Source organism: Phyllopteryx taeniolatus, chromosome 5 (assembly GCF_024500385.1).
Source record: "Phyllopteryx taeniolatus isolate TA_2022b chromosome 5, UOR_Ptae_1.2, whole genome shotgun sequence".
Classification (NCBI taxonomy): domain Eukaryota; kingdom Metazoa; phylum Chordata; class Actinopteri; order Syngnathiformes; family Syngnathidae; genus Phyllopteryx; species Phyllopteryx taeniolatus.
In genome coordinates, this window is record NC_084506.1 from 24,224,238 (window position 1) to 24,243,451 (window position 19,214).

The following is a 19,214-nucleotide window of genomic DNA, read 5'->3' on the forward strand; positions in this document are numbered from 1 at the left end:
TGTTGAGCTTGAGTGTCTGTCTGCCTGTATGTGCCCTGATCAAATTCACCAAAATTGCGTTAGATCACCTCCGTGTAATTTTAGATGGACGTTCGGTTATATGAATCCATTCTTGTATTCTGGCAACCTATTAGTTCCTCACAGTTTGCCTCAAATTTGAAGTTATGTGGATATGGCCTCATTAACGGGGATTAGCATTCCGGTAGACATTCTGGTAGACTGACTGGGTTGCTCCGCAAAGTTGTGTGCGTCCGTGCTTGTAATCTGGCGATTTATTATGTCCTCCCAGTCTGCTTTAAATCTTACATTATGTGGAAGTGTTCACTTTAACAACAATTAGCACTCCACGATATGAAGGGGGTCACTCCGCAATGTTATGTACTTTTACGTTTATGCTTGCGATTTATTAGTCCCTCACAGTCTGCCTCAAATCTTAAGGTATGTGGAGACCTGTGGTCACTCCACAATGTCTTGTGTGCCCATTCTTGTATTCTGGCAATTTATGTCCTCCCAGTCTGCCTTAAAGCTTACGTTACGTGGAAACATTGACTTTCACAACATTTGGTGCTCCAGTAGACTTAGGGGTTGGCACTGCAATGTTATGTGTGTCCACATTTATGTTCCAAGAGCTCGCGCATTTATTTGTTCCTACAATTCTGCCTCAAAATCTTACATTATGTAACGACGTCTTCAACAATGATTAGTCCTCTAGTATATTCTGGGGACTTATTAGTTCCTTCCAGTCAGCCACAAATCTTACATCATGTGGAGACAGCCTCTTTACCGATGATTAGCGTACCAGTAGACGGTGACAGGGGATCGCTTCGCAATGTTGTGGTGGTCCATGATTATGTTTGCCATTTATGGTTTTGTTACTTGCCGTGTGGCCACATTTTTCCATTATTGTCATTTTTTTCCCCCTCCATATTATTATTACAATGATGCCAGGGGAAAGAATGCAGTGAGACGTGAATAGAATGGCGAGGCCTTACAAGGGCATGTGTTTGGTTGCGTCTGCCGTTTGCAAGCGCCCATCGCAGAGAGCAATAAAAGTGTATGAGACAGAACCAAAACAAGACCAAAAGCAGACCATGCAACATTGACAATGGCTTCTGTACAATCTGATCTCACATTGGGGAAAAAAAGAACTCTGCTTTTGTCATCTATTTAGTGGGATGGAAGCACTTCCATGGTCAAAAATTACTTTTCCAGTTGAGTCACTTGTCTGCCTATAGTGCATGTATTGATATACTTGGACTTTGTCTTTACATTTCAAATTTGAACATTCTAAACACTAGGTTGAAAATTACTTACTTGGCCTTATAAACCCTTATAACAAGGAACAATTGTTATTCATTCATCTATTTTCTATGTAGTGCTTATCCTCATTAGGGTCGGGGGTGAGCTGGAGCGTATCCCAACTGAGTTTGAACGAGAGTTGGCGTACACCCTGAACTGGTTACCAGTCAATCACAGGGCAAACAAATGACTGACAAACAAACATTCGCTAACCTACAGACAATTTATAGTCTTCATTGACACTAATATGAATGTTTTTGGAATGTGTAAACAATTAGCAGTACCTAGAGAAAACCCACGCAAGCATGGGGAGAACATACAAACTCCACACAAGAAGACCGACCAATTTTTTTTTCCACATAGAAAGCAATGTTTCAGTCTAAATTGAACTAACTGTAACTTTCTTAAGATTCATAAACACAGCAAAAGCCTGTCAACTCTGATTACAAGTGACATAACTTCCTCTCTTCTTTTGGAATATGTGTTGCAAAAAGTAAAAGCACAAGTCAATCCTTTAAAAATGAGCTCATGTGAAGTACACTGAGGTCTTCTTTGACGTCAAGAATGACGGGGTGACTTTAGAGCCATTTTTTCCCAAAAATCTGGCTGAATTCCAAATTGTATGACTTTTGAGGTTGTACAGTATTTATAAAGGTTGACGTCATTAATAAAAATAAAGTACACTTAAGGTATAATTCTGCTTTTGCAAGGATAATGAGTGAGTGGTATCCATTTAAAAATCTGTTTATTACTGTGATCGTGTAGAATTGCACTGCGTCATACTGAGAGCTCTTTCTAATATTTTGGCAAAATTATTTAGAGATGACCAACTAGAAAAATTACCTTGGGAATTTTAAATGGCCTAGATATGTATGCCAATCTTTTGATATGCTAACATATAGAAAGATAGCAACCCAAGTACAGACACCACTAGGAAAATACTGTAGGATGAGGATTTTAGAAATGAGAATTGATTAAATGCAACATGCTAAGAGATGCTATGCTAACTGCATTGTAATGCAGTAAATGACAGGAAATACTATGATAATACTATGATAATAAAATCCCACCAAGATTCACGTGTTTAAAATAAGAATAGAATGATTGCCCTTCAGGAAAAGAAAAGGAAAAAAAAGGTTTATTTGTACACTACAGTGTGGTTTTACCCAAAATGTACCTCCCACGTTCAATCCTGTCACCTCCTTGTCTTTTGTGTAGTAAAGCAACACGGAAAAGAGCATCAACCCTGCTTACTTGTCAGCATCCTCCTCGTTTTGAGGCTTCCCATGTCAACCCGGTGTAAGACGTGTCAACCACTCACCGCACTTTTTCCATCATTAGGCTGCAGGAGGCGGCAGGGTGCGTCGTTAATGGCAAGATTTATGTCGCTGCGTCACTCAGAGTGAAACGACGGCTTGCCCGCCAAACTTTGTGATTAGTATTAATAAAAATAGGGGTTTAGTTCCCCTTTAACAACAGCTTTCAGAGACATCGGTCCTTTGTTGACTTTGATCATAAATATTGAATGTTTAACATTTTCGGGGTTACTATATCTTCAAGGTGGACAACTGCTAGGTTAACTTCGCCCCACCCTTTTCGCGTCGTCGTCGTTTATACACAACAGCGACCAGGTCCAAATATCGGCTTTTACAGGCAGTGTAAAGGGCTCATGAGATACGGAGGGCCATGTCAATGTAATCAGAGGAATGCTGAGTATTTAGAGCCACTGGAGATAAAGGGCCAAGTGGACTGTAAACTGTACATGCAAAAGAGTTTGTGTGTGCACAAAAGTCCACAAAAACACTATGCAAAACATGAAATGGTCTAAAAGAGCAAGAATATGAAAGATGGCCTCCACCAAATTCTTCTTTTGGGTCCCAGACGGATGCTTCATTTGAGCAAACACTGTGATTTGTTTTTAATCTTCATGTCAGTGGTTTGTCACAGAGTCTGCGAAGAGTCATTCAAGCTCACCACAGAGTGACATCAAAGCACTGAGCATTTATTTTTATACGGTTACTGCATGATTGTGACTAGGACAGACTGAGCTCAGTACACAGCGTAAAAGCTGGATTTTGAGCTTTCTTTCCCACCCGACTAGGTCGTATTATTGTAAAAAAAAAAAAAAAAAGACTGAAGTAAAACTCCGTGGATTAATGTTTCCCTTTTCTTAGCTTGTAACTAGTGATGCACTGAAATGAAAATTCTTAGCCGGAACCATAAATTAGGAAACTAAGGCTGAAAACCTAAATACCAAAAGAAATGATTATGCCAATTATTAGTAAAACTGCATTTACGGCATCACTGCAAAAACGGCAAAAATCCTATCACAATATTTTTTTTCCCGTATCAGTCAATATCAATATATATCACGATATGAAACAAACAGTTTTTTTTTTCCTTTCTTAAATGTTCACTGTTATTCTTAACATTTCGATTGAAATATTTATGTCATAAGTTGAACATGATATGGAACATTATAGAACTAGCTAAGACAAACACATTTTTTATATTCATAAACATGCATAATTTGACCATGCCAAAGCTTTCAAGTTTTCCAACTCCAATTTATGCCCAGGCAGCTCGTAACGAGGCTCTGTTATTCAGTCATCCACTCGAATCCTCTCTTTTCAAGTGTGCTTACTGGAAGCATGTATTTTCTGGGGAGGTGCATGATGACATCTTTGACTAGAAAGACCTGAACATTTCGGCAGTGTGGAGTTATTTTGGTTTTGGAAAGTCTCACAAGAAAACCACGGCTGGAGCAGTTGGGTCTCGCTGCTAAAATGCTTTGTGCATCAACCTAGCTTGGCATGGTTCTATTGACGCCACGATTGTTTCAGCGTGGAGCAAATCGCATATTATTGGCTATTCGTATTGTCTGTCAAAACGGAGGCAATTTATTGAAGTCTGTTGACCGCGTCAGTTATTTTGAAATATGTATCTTTATCGTTTTACTACTGCCCAGCCCTGATTAAGACATTTTGACGGACCCTCGTAGCCACTAAACATCGAGACTGAGACGCACACGAAGCACACAACCTCATTCTTGGTCTCCCCACCGAACTTTATGCAAAGAAGTGCGAGCTGGCATCAACATCCTATCCAGTGGTGTTGTTTGAGTGACAGAAAATTTTCGCCAAAAATGGCACAGAAATGCATTTTTGGTCGCAAATTTTCAGTGGCCAAAAATTCGGTGCGTCGCTATTTGTAAAAAAAAACACAAGACTTCATAGTTTTCTGTAATGCAGCAAATATGCTCAGTCTTGACTGATGTTGTCAAAGGGGTATTATTTGGCTCTAGTACTATTGCTGTAGACTAATGACTGTCCTAAGTTCCGTACCGTACTGTACTTTACCTTTGTATGTTTCCTTTTGTATATTACCCTTTGTTTGTTATGTTTCATAAATTACTTTTTGTCAGTGAACTGAATGAAAAGAATGAAAATGAACATTGTAGAGCACCAGACTGTGATAAATGTTGCCCACTCGACGTCCATTGCAGCATGGTCATCCTGGAAGGCGGATCCTCCCCATCTGCGGTCCCTTCTTAAGGTTTCTTTTTTCCCCAAATAGGGTTTTGAGTTTTTCTTTGCCCGATTGGGGGGCTTAGATTAGGGGATGTCGTCAATCATCGCCAACTGTGGGCCCGTGAAGCCCTTTGAGACTCTTGTGATTAAGGGCTATACAAATAAACTTCACTAAGTTACCGTTCGTACGTTACATTCTGTCCCTTCCGTAACTTCTGTTCTCTACATTCCATTCTGGATATTCCGTTTTGTACTTTATATTTTGTACATTTTGTAGTTTACCCTACTGTATGTATGTTACGTTTCACATTACATTGTGTCTGTTTTCTTTTGTACATTAGCTTTTATATGTTGTTTTGTATGTTATGCTTCATCGGTTACCTTTTGTATGTTACTTTTCAAGTTACTTTTTGTGCATTATTGTTGGTACGTTTTGTTGCTGAAACTACTTATGTTATGTTTCATGTTTCCTTTCGTACATTACCCTTCGTATGTTATGTTTCGTTCTTTTACATTTTGAAAATTACTTTTCGACATTACGTTTTTCTATGTTAACTTAAATTTATTTCCTTTTGTATATTATGTTTTGTATGCTATGCTTCGTTCGTTACCTTTTGTTGCATTACATTTCTTCCGAGGCCTTTGGGAAAACACTGTCAAAATCTGTACAGCTTTTTTTGCACAAACCTACCAACCAGGGTTTATCAAGATTAAGACCCACTAAAGTAGAAAGGTGGTTTCTCCCCCAGCACCCAAACTTAATAAAATACATTACGTACTGCAATAACATCGGCATAAACTGTACTTAAACCAATGGTTAAAAAAAAAAAAAAAAAAAAAAAGAGGAATTAAATCGTGTGTCGCCTTTGTTACCATAAAATGCTTAAGCCATTTTACTAAGGCGACCTAATAAAAAGGTCCCCCATTTTGGAACCTATTCCTCAGTTTGGGAAAATGTACAATAACGTCCTTGATGGAGGTTATAACACAACACCTGACTTTTATACTCTCTCAAATAATGCATGCAAGTATGGCAGTGATTCTGGAATGTGATTTCCTTCATACACATGCAATGAGACCTTGTTGTTTTAGCCGCCATGCGACATGAAGCCGAAACAGTGGTGTCCTTTGTTTGGTCCAATTTACCGCTGACACCGCAACCCACCAGCGGTGGGAAACCCCCCCTGCAAGGGCGGCTTGCGTTTCAACGCTGGACATGAAAAGAAATGTCCACCCCGGTATTGAAATTAGCCGGCGTGAAGTCAAAGTTCTCTCATCTCTGAAAGAAAATACAGTGAAACATTTGCGGCTTCGGTGACATGCTGGGATGTTCAACATGCTGCCGGCTCTGCATCAGTTGCGTGCCGTGCTCCATTTAAAACAAACACTGAAAGACATTGAATTATTGGCAGTGCATCACTTGAGATTACACTAGCGCCATCTGCCTGCTGAGGATCTTTCCGTTCTTTTAGTGGCATTTATTGACGCCCTCAAAGAGCTCATGAACGAAATTGCATGATTGAACTCAGTCTTCGTTTATGTGGCCATCCTTACGAGAGCTTGTGATGGAACCTGCTGCTGCATGTCGCTCATTGGCTGTGACCCGTGATAGGACCAATCAAATTAATCTCCACAGCACCATTATGTTTCCTAAGAGACACCAAAAGATTCTTGTCACTCCTGCCTTCTGCTGTCTAGCAATCTTTTGGTTACCAAATTTAGAGACTGCAGTCTTTTAACGACCCAGCCATCTACATGTTCTGTACCCCTGTTTTCAATACCAGCTTAGTCTTCTTCACACTGTAGACTTGCTGAGACCAAATCAAACAGTGACTGTGCTAGTCACAGCCAAGTAGTGCCACTCCATTTCGCATCCATTGCTCCAAGAAACGATGGATCAACAATCAGTTCCAAAAAAATCAAACAAATATGGATCAAATCGATACACCACACAAGTCAACTCTTGTTAACATTTTGAGATCTTTCCTGGTTGTGTCATGTTCATACCCTCACCCTTATGTCCCGATGCGAGTTGACTACCTCAACATTAATAACATTGTTTAGTTTAGGTTTTACGCAACACATATTGGCATTGTGGTTAGCACATCTGCCTAACAATTAGGAGATCCAGGTTTAAAAGTCTGTTGGAACTCCTTGTGAAGATTCATTGAAAATGTCCAGTTAGCTGTTAATAAAAAGGACAAGCAGTATAGAAAATGGAGGAATGGAAGGATGGATGTTGTATGGATGTTTTAAGGTCCAAGGAATCTGTCATTAGATAGCCAAATGGGTAAAAGAACATTGTTGCGTGAATGATTTTGATTACAGGTAGCTGCTAAAGGACAGTAGCAATGCTTCTTCTCAAGAAACATGAAAAAGCTACATTTAGGGCTGCATTCAAATTGGGGCGTTTGGGCGATCAGCTATTACTTTTGAAAGACATAAGTTTTCCTGAACGCAACAAATTGCTCTGTTTTGACTGACGCTGTCATAGAGGTAGTCATTTACAGTATCGCTGCTGACTGTTGACAACTGTTGACAATTCACTGCGTTACCTTTCATACATATCCTTTTGTACATTACTTTTCATGTCTCCTTTTGTAAATTACCCTTCATTCCATGTTACACCTTGTATGTTACCTTTCATGTTACTTTTCGACGCTACATTTCGTACGCTACTTTTCATAAATTTCGTTTCGCGCATGACCTCACCTTTTGTATGTTATGTTTTGTATATTATGCTTCGTAAGTTGCTGCTCTTTGAAATATTGATTGTTGTTCAACATGAAATTCATACAAGAATGCGTCTATGGCAGTGATTTTCAACCAGTGTGCCGGGGAACATTAGTGTTACGTGGGTGCTCTTCAGGTGTGTGAAATTATAACATTGTATGTAATTGCTGAAAAGATTATTTATTTACAAGAAATAATGTATCTTTGTTCATCAATTTATGCCAGTGAGGGCATTGTGACAAATAAATGCTCTTCTATTAGATGGCAGGAAGTACATACAGTAATTAATGTATCCACTTTTTGTGACATTTTTGTTTATTTGTGTGCCGTGACATTTTTCAATTGTAAAATACGTGCCTTAGCTCCATAAAGGTTGGAAATCACTGGTCTATGGACTTTGGTGCAGTGGGGACAGAAAAGAATTGCCCTAAACAGTTCCCCTATGTGTTGTCGTGCATGAGTGAGACTTGCAGTATTGTTACTTCTTACTAACTAATGGTTGCTAATTAAACTCCACAGTAAACACCAAATGAGTAGCTGCACTGCAGGATATCATTAACTAAAAAGGATTAGAGATCGGTTCTCCGGAAGGCGGCAGCGAGGGGGTTGGGCAGAGTGCATCCGTGGCATCTCCCGCCCGAAAATGGACGAATCCAAATGGGATTCATCAATAAAAACGGGCGGAATAAAGTTGTGGCACTTAAGGCTCAAAGTAGCGATGAGAAAGAGAGAGAGGACGAGAGAGTGAGTGAGTGGCTGGCAGCCAGCCAATAAATTAGAAGATAAGAAATATGATTCCACTGCCGCACCACAGAAGCCTAGCAGGGACTCCTAATAAGACAGCTTCATTGATAATTGAATTAGTCACAGCCAAAGGAAGGAGAAGTGCTAGTGGATTAGCCAGTCGTTCCTGTTACTCGCAAGACTAATTAAATGTTTTCTTTGTGTTCCAGGTGATAATCTGAAGCGGGAAGGTGGATGGAAGAATGGCAACGCCACAGTGCAGCTCCAGGCAGAGCAGCTCACTCTCGTCTTCTCCCAGCAGGCAAGTAGAAGGGTGACAGGGAGGCCTCATGGACGCAATGGGGCGTGGCAGCGGATCTTTATTGTGAAAAATCCAGTGGCCATATCTGTCACAAGACAAGCTGATGTAATACGAAGCTCACGTTTCGACCATATGGTAGGGCCAGGCGATATGGCAAAAAAAAAAAAAAAAAGATTGACCATGATTTCCATCCATCCATTTTCTTTGGTTTATCCGAGGTTGGGTTGCGGGGGCAGTGGCTTTAATCGGGAAGCCCAGAATTCCTTCTCCCCAGCCCTTAAACCAGCTCTTCCGGGGGGATCCAGAGGCGTTCCCAGGCCAGCCAGTAGACATAGTCTCTTCAGCGTGTCCTGGGTCGTACCCCGGGGTCTCCTCCCGGTGGGACGTGCCAGGAGCACCTCACCGAGGAGGCGTCCAGGAGGCATCCTAATGAGATGCCCAAGCCACCTTATCTGGCTCCTCTCAATGCGGAGGAGCATCGGCTCTCCTCCCGGATGACCGAGCTTCTCACCCTATCTTTAAGGGAGAGCCCGGGCACCCTGCGGAGGAAACTCATTTCGGCCGCTTGTATCCGGGATCTTGTTCTTTCGGTCACGACTCACAGCTCGTGACCATAGGTGAGGGTAGGAACATAGATCGACCGGTAAATTGAGAGCTTCGCCTTTCGGCTTAGCTCCTCCTTCACCACAACGGACCGATACAAAGTCTGCATAACTGCAGACCCTGCACCGATCCGCTTGTCGGTCTCCTGTTCCAGTCTTCCCTCACTCGTGAACAAGACCCCAAGATACTTGAATTCCTCCACTTCAGGATCTCATCCCCGACCCGGAGAGGCACTCCACCCTTTTCCGACTGAGGACCATGGTCTCAGATTTGGAGGTGCTGATTTTCATCCTAAAGGCTTCACACTCGGCTGCAAACCGTTCCAGTGAGAGTTGGCGATCACGGCTTGATGAAGCCAACAGAACCACATTGTCTGCAAAAAGCAAAGATGCAATACTGAGGCCACCAAACTGGACCCCCTCTACGCCTCGGCTGCACCTAGAGATTCTGTCCATAGAAGTTCTGAACAGAATCGGTGACGAAGCGCAGCCTTGGCGGAGTCCAACCCTCACTGGAAACGAATCAGACTTACTGCCGGCAATGCGAACAAAACTCTTGACATTGGTCGGACAGGGACCGAACAGCGTATCAGTGGGTAGGGTACCCCATACTCCCGAAGCACCCCCCGACAGGACTCCCTGAGGAAGACGATCGAACGCCTTCTCCAAGTCCACAAAACACATGTAGACTGGTTGGGCGAACTCCCATGCACCCTCAATTAACCTACCGTGCATGTTTTTAGGATGTGGGAGGAAACCGGAGTACCGGAGAAAACCCACGCAGGCATGGGGAAATACTCAAACTCCACACAGGCGAGGACGGATTTGAACCCGGGTCCTCAGAAATGTGAGGCAGATGTGCTAACCAGTCGCCCACCGTCACGCCCACATACAGTGGGTACAGACTTCAATTCAGACCCCCTTAAATTTTTCACTCTTTGTTATATTGCAGCCATTTTCTAAAATAATTTAAGTTCATTTTTTTCCTCATTAATGTTAACATACACCCCATACTGACAGAAAAAAACTCGAATTGTTGACATTTTTACAGATTTATTAAAAAAGAAAAACTGAAATATCACACACCCATAATTATTCAGATCCTTTGCTGTGACACTCATATATTTAACTCGGGTGCTGTCCATTTCTTCTGCTCATCCTTGAGATGGTTCTACACTTTCATTGGAGTCCAGCTGTGTTTGATTATACTGATTGGACTTGATTAGGAAAGTCAGACACCCGTCTGTATAAGACCTTACAGCTCACAGTGAATGTCAGAGCAAATGAGAATCATGAGTTCAAAGGAAATGCCTGAAGAGCTCAGAGAGAGAATTGTGGCAATGCACAGATCTGGCCAAAGTTACAAAAACATTTCTGCTGCACTTAAGGTTCCTAAGAGCACACCTCCATAATCCTTAAATGGAAGCCGTTTGGGATGACCAGAACCTTTCCAAGAGCTGTCCGTCTGGCCAAACTGAGCAGTGAGAGAGGTAAAGAAGAACCCAAAGATCACTGTGGCTGAACTCCAGAGATGCAGTCAGGAGATGGGAGAAAGTTCTAGAAAGTCAACCATCACTGCAGCCCTCCTGTGACTGTTCTTGAATGGCCCAGCCAGAGCCCTGACTTAAAGAAGAAGAAGAATCACCTTTTATTGTCATGAACATGCATGCATGCACGCACACGAAATTTGTTCTCTGCATTTAACCCATCACAGTTAACACATACACCTGTTAGTGGAACACACTGGAGCAGGGGGCAGCTGAAGCGCCCGGGGAGCATTTCGGGGTAGCAGTGTCTTGCTCAAGGACACCACAGCCGTGAGTTGGCGGATGGTCCAGTCGGGGCCTGAACCTAGATCCCCCACAGTGGTAGGCGATGATCTTAACCATTGGGCCATGGCACAAAAACACAATTGAGCATCTCTGGAGAGACCTGAAAATGGCTGTCCACCAACGTTCACCATCCAACCTGACAGAACTGGAGAAGATCTGCAAGTAGGAATTGAAGAGGATCCCCAAATCCAGGTGTGAAAAACTGGTTGCATCATTCTCAAAAAGACTCATGGCTGTATCAGCTCAAAAGGGTGCTTCTACTAAATACTGAGCAAAAGGTCTGAAGACTTATGGCTGTGTGATAGTTCAGTAGATCTTTTGTTATTGTACATTAGATCTGCAAAAATTTCAACAATTTCGTTTTTTCGTTTCGATTTTAGCAAATGGCTGAAATATAACAAAGAGTCAAAAATTTCAGGGTGTCTGAATATTTTCCGTACCCACTGTATATAAAAATATAAGAACAATTTTCACTGTTAATGCCACGTAGCATTAGCACGTATATAGCACCACATACGTGTGCTGGTAGCAGAGTGACAGACTATAATGACTCCGCTTGCAGTTTCATGCTTTCCACATAATCACTTGGGTTGTACTTCTTCAAATTAATAAAGAGGTTTGTTGTGTTGCCCGTCTTCAATATCTTGCACAAAGACCAGTTAATAGCATTGTTCCATGTAGCTTTGGAGATTTCGCCACAAACCGACGTTGAGTGACTTCTCTTGTCAAAATAGCATCATCTTCAGAGGATAACTATTTTACTGCCCCCAGCTATGCGTTTAGCTCCACGTTCGGTCATTACGTTTGCTTTTCCAACTTGCAAACGAAAGTGGTCCAGGAAAAGGACGACTGCTTGGCTGTTGTCACGCACATTTCTGCCATGTTTGATAGAGTAAATAGGCTCACAGCTGATCACTGTGATCAAAGAGACACTTATTGAGAACATATAATCGCCCAGGCCTACCATACAGTAAAGGTTGGTTCCAAAATGGAAATGAATGTATGGAGCTCCAGCATAAATGAAGCCTCATAATCACACAACAGTCCCACAAGGGTTTGGCCGCAGACATACTATAAAAAACAAAAAACAAAACAAAAATCCAGTGGCCATTGCCGTTACAAGAGTGGCTGATACGATACAAAGCCCTGTTTACACCAAACAGAAAAGATTGGTTCTAAAACAGCATGTACAAAGATATTGGTAATGCAGTGCTGTGATGCAGTGAATACGAGCCACAATACTCCCACCAGGGATTTTTTTAAAATAAAGGTCCGCCTTTATCCTAAAAAAATCCAGAGGCTATATCTGTCACAAGCGTAGCTGATGCATTACAAAGCCTTTTCCACCAAACAAGAGACTGTGGAAAGTAAGGAACTCACAACCAGTGGCCACATCTCTCACTGCTTACTTCCTGTGTATATATGTTAGCACCTTCTTCTTCTCTTAACAGCCCTTATTGAGGCTGATCCTTCTTTGTTGCAAAAAGCCAATGAAAAAGCAAAACACATGCAGTGACCCAAGGTATGTCTTGCGTGATGCCAACATACGATGGTGGTTTTTTTGTGAAAATTTGGGTAAAATTATCCAAATTGTACAATATCAACTTTAGTTGTTCCAAGGGTTCAACAGGTATAGGGGATCCTCGGTTTACAACGGTCCCAACGTATGTCATTTCGAGGCTACAAATGGTAGTGTACATACTGTACAAAAGTGTACAATACATGCTGGTATAAGGTGACTGGAGCGAGGTTTTTCAGGCTGGGAATATTACAGGGTAAGGAGCTCCTAGGTTTCGATGGTCACAACAACCTACGTTTCGAGGTTAACAACAGGACACAATGAACTAGTTTATGCAACGTGGTAAAAAGTAATCAGTAACTGCCATAACTCCATTTCATTGTTTTATTTTTATGGCCTAAAATTGTTTTTCATACAATTATTTACTGTAATTATGACTTTGCTACTTCTTGGGCACAGTAGTGGAAAAGACTAAATCATGTTCACACAGTATGTAAAAATTCAGGTAAAGCCACAGAACTCCGTCGTGAACCAGGGAACCCTATTAGAAAGGCTATATCAGCTTGTTATGACAAACACTAGAATGTCAACACACAAAACCACCATTCTGACATTACTAATTATAATTATAGCCGTTACAATCTGAAATAATATTCCGACCCCAGAAGTATGCAGCCTCTTTGGCCCCCTAGCCGCCCCTGATAATGTAGCAGAGATGAGGTGTGTGGTTGTGCGTCATAGCAAGAGGTTGGGTGGCAATAATATTGTATGGATCTCTTGAGCACCGTGTCTCGGCAGCATTGTACACACACATCATCCAACCAATAAAATATTAACTTGAAATTCTGTCCCACGACCCGTTTATCCATTCCGTATTTTTGATTTGAGCCCAAAAAAAATTTAATATAAAAGATCAAGCATTTTTTTTGTGCTGGATTAAAAAAACAAATGACAGAATATACTGTCACTTTTAAAAAATAATAATTTTGCCAATAGAAAATGGACAGAATGAATCAAACATGGATTTTGTACATCTAGTTTAAGCTGTGATCCACAAATTAGGGTCATGCCAGGGTGGAGACCTTAGCCACACGTGCGCAAATACACTTGCGACCTCAAAACATCTGTGTGCACATTGGTAACCAAAACATGGACCGCTCGTGGCTTTAAAAGTTCCCGTTGTTGGATGAACTATCAGCCAGGGATTTACTGAATCACTACCAGGGAAGGGACTTTTTGTACGACAGAGCATGTGAGCAGACATGCATCGAGACAGTTTCATGTAAGCAGACGTGTGCAGAGTCCAAATAAGAGCAGAGGAAATTACAGAGACGATCACATTCACAACGGACCGAGTGTGAAAGCCGGTGAAATTGACTGCGTGCAGTTTGCTGACTTTACTTTAAAAGTCGGCCCGCAACATCTGGCAGGCATTTGTCTGCCATGGCTCGCCATGAGGACCCAAACGGACCAGTCAGAGGCCACGGTATACAGTTACCACGTGGACGTGAGCTTCGCGCTGGATAAAATCAAAGCGAGGGTTGTACGTTTACCGGTACCATTAGTACCATGTGCTTTTACCATCTTCAGTTGCTCATATGTCTCACACACCAACAGGTTTTTTGGCATAGACACTGCCCAGGGGAATTTAAGCACATCTCCAGTAAATGCAGCTGGAGAATCATTGGATACTGTGAATGCAGCTATGCAGCTGCAGTCTGTCACAGTGTATAAATATGCACCTAGATGCAGAGAATTGAGCAGAAGTTCAATTACGCAAATGCAGCCGTGACCTTAAGCAAAGGATGAATCTGCACACAGATACTGTCACTGCAGTCAATGGAGTGGCAGTCTGACAGAGTGAATAAATGTGCAACTAGATGCAGTGAATGTGTCTAGATACAGTTGATTCCTCTATGGCAATATGGCCGTGAATGCAGCATGAAGAACAACACTTCTCCTCCAGCGGCAACAATGGAGTAGTGCATTGGTCTGACAATTTTATTTTATTTTTTTGAGGTCATCCACAGAGTCTTTTCTTTTGGTCGACATAAAGAGCAGTTCCAGCCCTGGGCCAGGACCTTACCTTGCCAGTAGAATACCTCTCTCTCTGCCTCCAGGTCCACCTTATTAACCACGATGATGTATGGGTATCTAGATGCAGTAAATGTAGCTGTGACGACTGTTAAGTGAATGAGTATGAGCCTAGATGTAGTGAATAAATCTGTACCTAGATATCGTCAATGCAGTTGCGACATCAATGCAGTGATGCAGCTATCATTCGAGGATTTGGCCCGATCCAGTGAGTACATCTGCACTCCAATGCGGTGAATACATCTGTGCCTAGAGGCAGTGAATGTCGCTGTGGCCTAATGTCTGTGGGGGCATCTAAAAAGCAATGCAGTGATTATAGCTGCAGTCTGATGCAATGAACACATCTGCAAATTGATGCAGTGTGTTGCAGTGGTTGTTCAAGTGTCTCTGTTATGCGGACCCACACCCCAACACAGCAAGCGAGGAGGTGACGGCACAGACAAGCCCGCTGCCCGCCCATCAGCCGAGTGGAGCCCCGGTTAGCTTGCGCGCTAGCTGGGGGCTAGCTCCTTTCGTGGTGTAGTGAAAGCCACCGCAAGCTTTAAGTGGATATCTTTTTGCAGCTCAAACATCTAGGGATATATAGGCATAATAAAGATGTGGTATTTGATTGACAGTTGAGCGGGGCATGGTTTCAGCGCAGCAAACACACCCACAGCGTTTCAGAGCGGAGAGAATTGCTTTATTTTTCAAAATTTTTGAGGCACCATTCTATATCCCATATTTTTGTTATTATTCAAATTCTGCACTGTTGTTAACAACACTCTTGTTTGTGGTGTGTTAACTTTAAGACATTTTCACTTCATACTGTCATTAAGTTTACTTCTTTTCAGATGTGTCCTGGTTTCCTCTCCTTCAGTTCAAGCCAAAGCCACAATGGCGTGTGCAAATGTGTATGTGTGTGTGTGTCTGTGTATTCTTTTCTGCCCACATTTCCACTCGGGCTGCCACGCCGGACGCTCTTCTTCTGTGGTCTTTTTCAGATGTGACATCTGGTGCCATGGCAGGCATGAAAAACATATTAGACACATAAAGAGTGACAAGTTGCTTCCTTCTTCCTCTTTTAACTATTTACTTGAAGAGTTTTAATCCGATTAGTGAGGACTACAACTGACTGCAGTACCTGCTGGTACGGAGATGTAGTTCCTCTAACACAGGAGCGGAATGTACAAGCCAGTAGGTTTTCTGTTGAGCAATAAGTTCCAGAACTACACAGTATATTTAGGGAACACAAAGGTTGGTAATTCAGTTTATGCCACAAAGGCATCCAGATATGATGCGCTTGTTTGCATATACTTGGTGTTTTACTTACTACATACATGTAGCTACATTGCAATTGGGCCTGGCATGCACACTACAGTGCTTGAAATAATAACCAATACAATAATTTACAATAGCATTTACAAACATCAGATTCATCCATTGTTCTTTTCATTGCATCGATTCTTCCTTTTTCATGTTTTATTTATCCATCCATCCATCCATTTTCTGAGCCGCTTCTCCTCACTAGGGTCACGGGCGTGCTGGAGCCTATCCCAGCTATCATCGGGCAGGAGGCGGGGTACACCCTGAACGGGTTGCCAGCCAATCGCAGGGCACATACAAACAAACAACCATTTGCACTCACATTCACACCTACGGGCAATTTAGAGTCTCCAATTAATGCATGTTTTTTGGGATGTGGGAGGAAACCGGAGTGCCCGGAGAAAACCCACACAGGCACGGGGAGAACATGCAAACTCCACACAGGCGGTGCCGGGGATTGAACCCCGGTCCTCAGAACTGTGAGGCTGACGCTCTAACCAGTCGTCCACCGTGTCATGTTTTAATTATATTTACTATAATTAGCTCTAGCTTCAAGAATAACAATGCCCCATACACAACCGTGTGACTGTTATATCACACATAAATATGACAGTGATTGTTCTGACAATACAGCTGGCTGGAGCTGCATTTTTAAAACTTTACTTTGCTCTTAGAATGAAAGCCAATGAAGGACAAACTAGTTTCCCAAGAAATTATTTCGCCATTGTAAATTCCACCACACCACTCACTATCAGTTAGCTCTACGGATTCCTCTGGGACTCAGGACTGGGACACTTTTAGCAGTCAATCAACTCAAGTGTCTCCTCTCAGTGGCTCTTAATAGTTTGGATTCTATACTTTACGTAAAAAGGTCACAAACCCAGCCTACAGTTGCATAACAGTTTGCTTTGTCAGAGTCCTTCAATCCTCTGAATTCAGGTTACAAGCACTCTGGCGTCCAAATACTTTATTGACTGTGAAATTCCGAATCTCTTACAAACGCCTCCTCCTTACCAACAAATCCCTCCACTCCCAGGCCTCCCAATATCTGTCGGACCTCCTTCACCGATATGCCCCATCTCACAGTCTGTGGTACTCAAGCATGGGTCTTCTCACCATCCCCTACACTAGCCGTCACACCTTTGGGGACAGAGCATTTAGTGTTGCTGCCCCCCACCTTCTGGAACTCCCTTCCCTCCGAGATATGTGATGCCCTGACCCTGGACTCATTCAAAATAGCCCTTAAAACCCAACTGTTTGTCCAGGCCTTTGACCCATAGTTAGCCACCTTTAAGTGTTAGTTAGTTAGTCCTGTCTTTTGGTTTTGTTTTCTAATCTGTAAAGCACCCTTTGGTGTCTTGAAAGGTGCTTTATGAATTTATTATTATTATTATTAGGCGACACAGTGATCGACTGGTTAGCACATCTGTCTCACAGTTCTGAGGATCCGGGTTCAAATCTAGCCTCGCCTGTGTGGAGTTTGTATGTTCTCCCTGTGCCTGTGTGGGTTTTCTCCGGGTACTTCGGTTGCCTCCCACATTCCAAATACATTCATTGTAGGTTAACTGAAGACTCTAAATTGCCCATAGGTGTGAATGTGAGTGTGAATGATTTGTCTAACAACGTGCAACAATAACTACAGTCTGGACCATGCAGTAAACATGTTTGACACCCCTGCTGTAAGGCAAAGTCTCCCTGTACTTTCATTCAGAGCATCAGAACTTTGTTGCAGGTAACAGCAGGGAGTTAGGCTCTGCATAGAGACCATTTATCATCCAGCAGAAGCAAAGCTGGCTTAACCTGCGCTCGTGATCCGTGAAGCGTTCTTCTTTTAACTCAAATCATCTGAGGCTTTCAGTCATGTTTTGGGCGACCACACCCCTCCCTCAGTCGCAAATTAGTTCCAGCTGTGCTTTAATCGCCATACTTGAGTGAAAACATCTGCTCTCCTGCACACCTGCCCATATGTCGCTGGCTAACGCCGCCACATCGGCCAACAGAACTTCTGGCTCTGTGACGGAGGGTCGTGGTGTGTTTTCATGCAAAGTTGTTTTTAGCCGCAAAAGCACTGACTCATACTTTACAAGGACGTTTGTCACACAGATTCCTACTTCTTGCTTAGTGATAATTTATCAAAATGCTGTTAAGAGTGGACGCCCTTGTATGTCAACATTCTGTCAGCAGGTGTGCCGATACTCCTCTAGATCAAATAGTAGTTTGACTCGGCGAAGTGCAAAAAACAAGCCAGGAGCTTAGGCTTTGAGATGACCTGCTGGACCGGTGACCCGGCCACAGTGTGGTTCACCTAAGTCACCTTGGCTTGATCCCAGCCTTGGTGTGACCCTGAACATGATTAAGCAGTATGCTTGGACTTAATGTGTTAAGATACACAGTGGTATTTACTCAACATTCTGCCACCAATGTTTTTCTAAAAATCAATTCAGTGCTCACTCTCATGCAACAGAGTTGCGGCTAGAGGGGGAAACATCATGAGACTGAATGATGACTCATCGGCAGGAACAACACCAGAAGCAACGACTGCTTCAAAAAATGAATCGCCACCAAGTTTTTGTTTACAGTCAACCAGAAAGTACGAACAGAAAAAGGTCTTTCCCACAAAACTGGACACATTACAGAATTTCGTGTTAAGGTGAACAGGAGCAACTAAAGGGTTTAGTTCAATCCTTCATTGATACTATCCAAAGCAAAAATTTGCAGGTCAACTTCAACCTCCCATTCGGTCTCGCTGTTGTACACACAGAATAGTAACCTGACAAAAAATTGTAAAGTTCACAGAAGTAGGCTCTTAGTAGCAGGTAACCCAGGTCATGACTCAATTGTCCCTTTCACAACTCTGTAAAAAACAATATTTTCCTGCTGCTTCAATAAAAATAATGCTAAATGGTGCAAACACAGAACATGGGAGATGGAGTCTACCCGGGAACTTTCTGTCATCTGAGGTAGTGTCAGAGCTGTAACAGACCAGTCCACGGGTATTCCACAATGGCTGGACCGGTGTTGCGAAGCGTAACAGTTTACTCTTGCCAAGGATAATTTCCGTGTCACCCTTGAATCTGGTTTCGTTGGATAGATGAAGTCAACATGGCTTGATTTTCTGCCTTGGGAGGTACTGTTGTATCAGAGCTGTAACAGATAGGACACCGTACACGAGTATTCTACAATGCCAGTTTTAACACCTGGTGCTCACTTCTCCTGTTCTGTTGGGTTGAAAGTGATTGTTGTTGTCCGTCAACT

At 42.5% G+C, this 19,214-nt stretch overlaps 1 protein-coding gene and 1 long non-coding RNA gene across 4 annotated transcripts in view; one reads left to right on the forward strand and one right to left on the reverse strand.

The window, feature by feature from the left end:
* Positions 1-19,214, reverse strand: part of LOC133478240 (uncharacterized) — a 63,641-nt gene that overhangs the window by 36,847 nt on the left and 7,580 nt on the right. The window lies entirely within an intron of this gene.
* The window catches only part of LOC133478237 (protein inscuteable homolog), a 60,939-nt gene that overhangs the window by 17,368 nt on the left and 24,357 nt on the right, over positions 1-19,214 (forward strand). For all 3 annotated transcript variants that reach the window (XM_061774045.1, XM_061774046.1, XM_061774047.1), the window contains exon 2: positions 8,516-8,607. In XM_061774045.1, coding sequence (XP_061630029.1) covers positions 8,549-8,607 — 59 coding nt within the window. In that variant the 5' untranslated portion in view covers positions 8,516-8,548. The remainder of the gene's footprint in view (positions 1-8,515; positions 8,608-19,214) is intronic.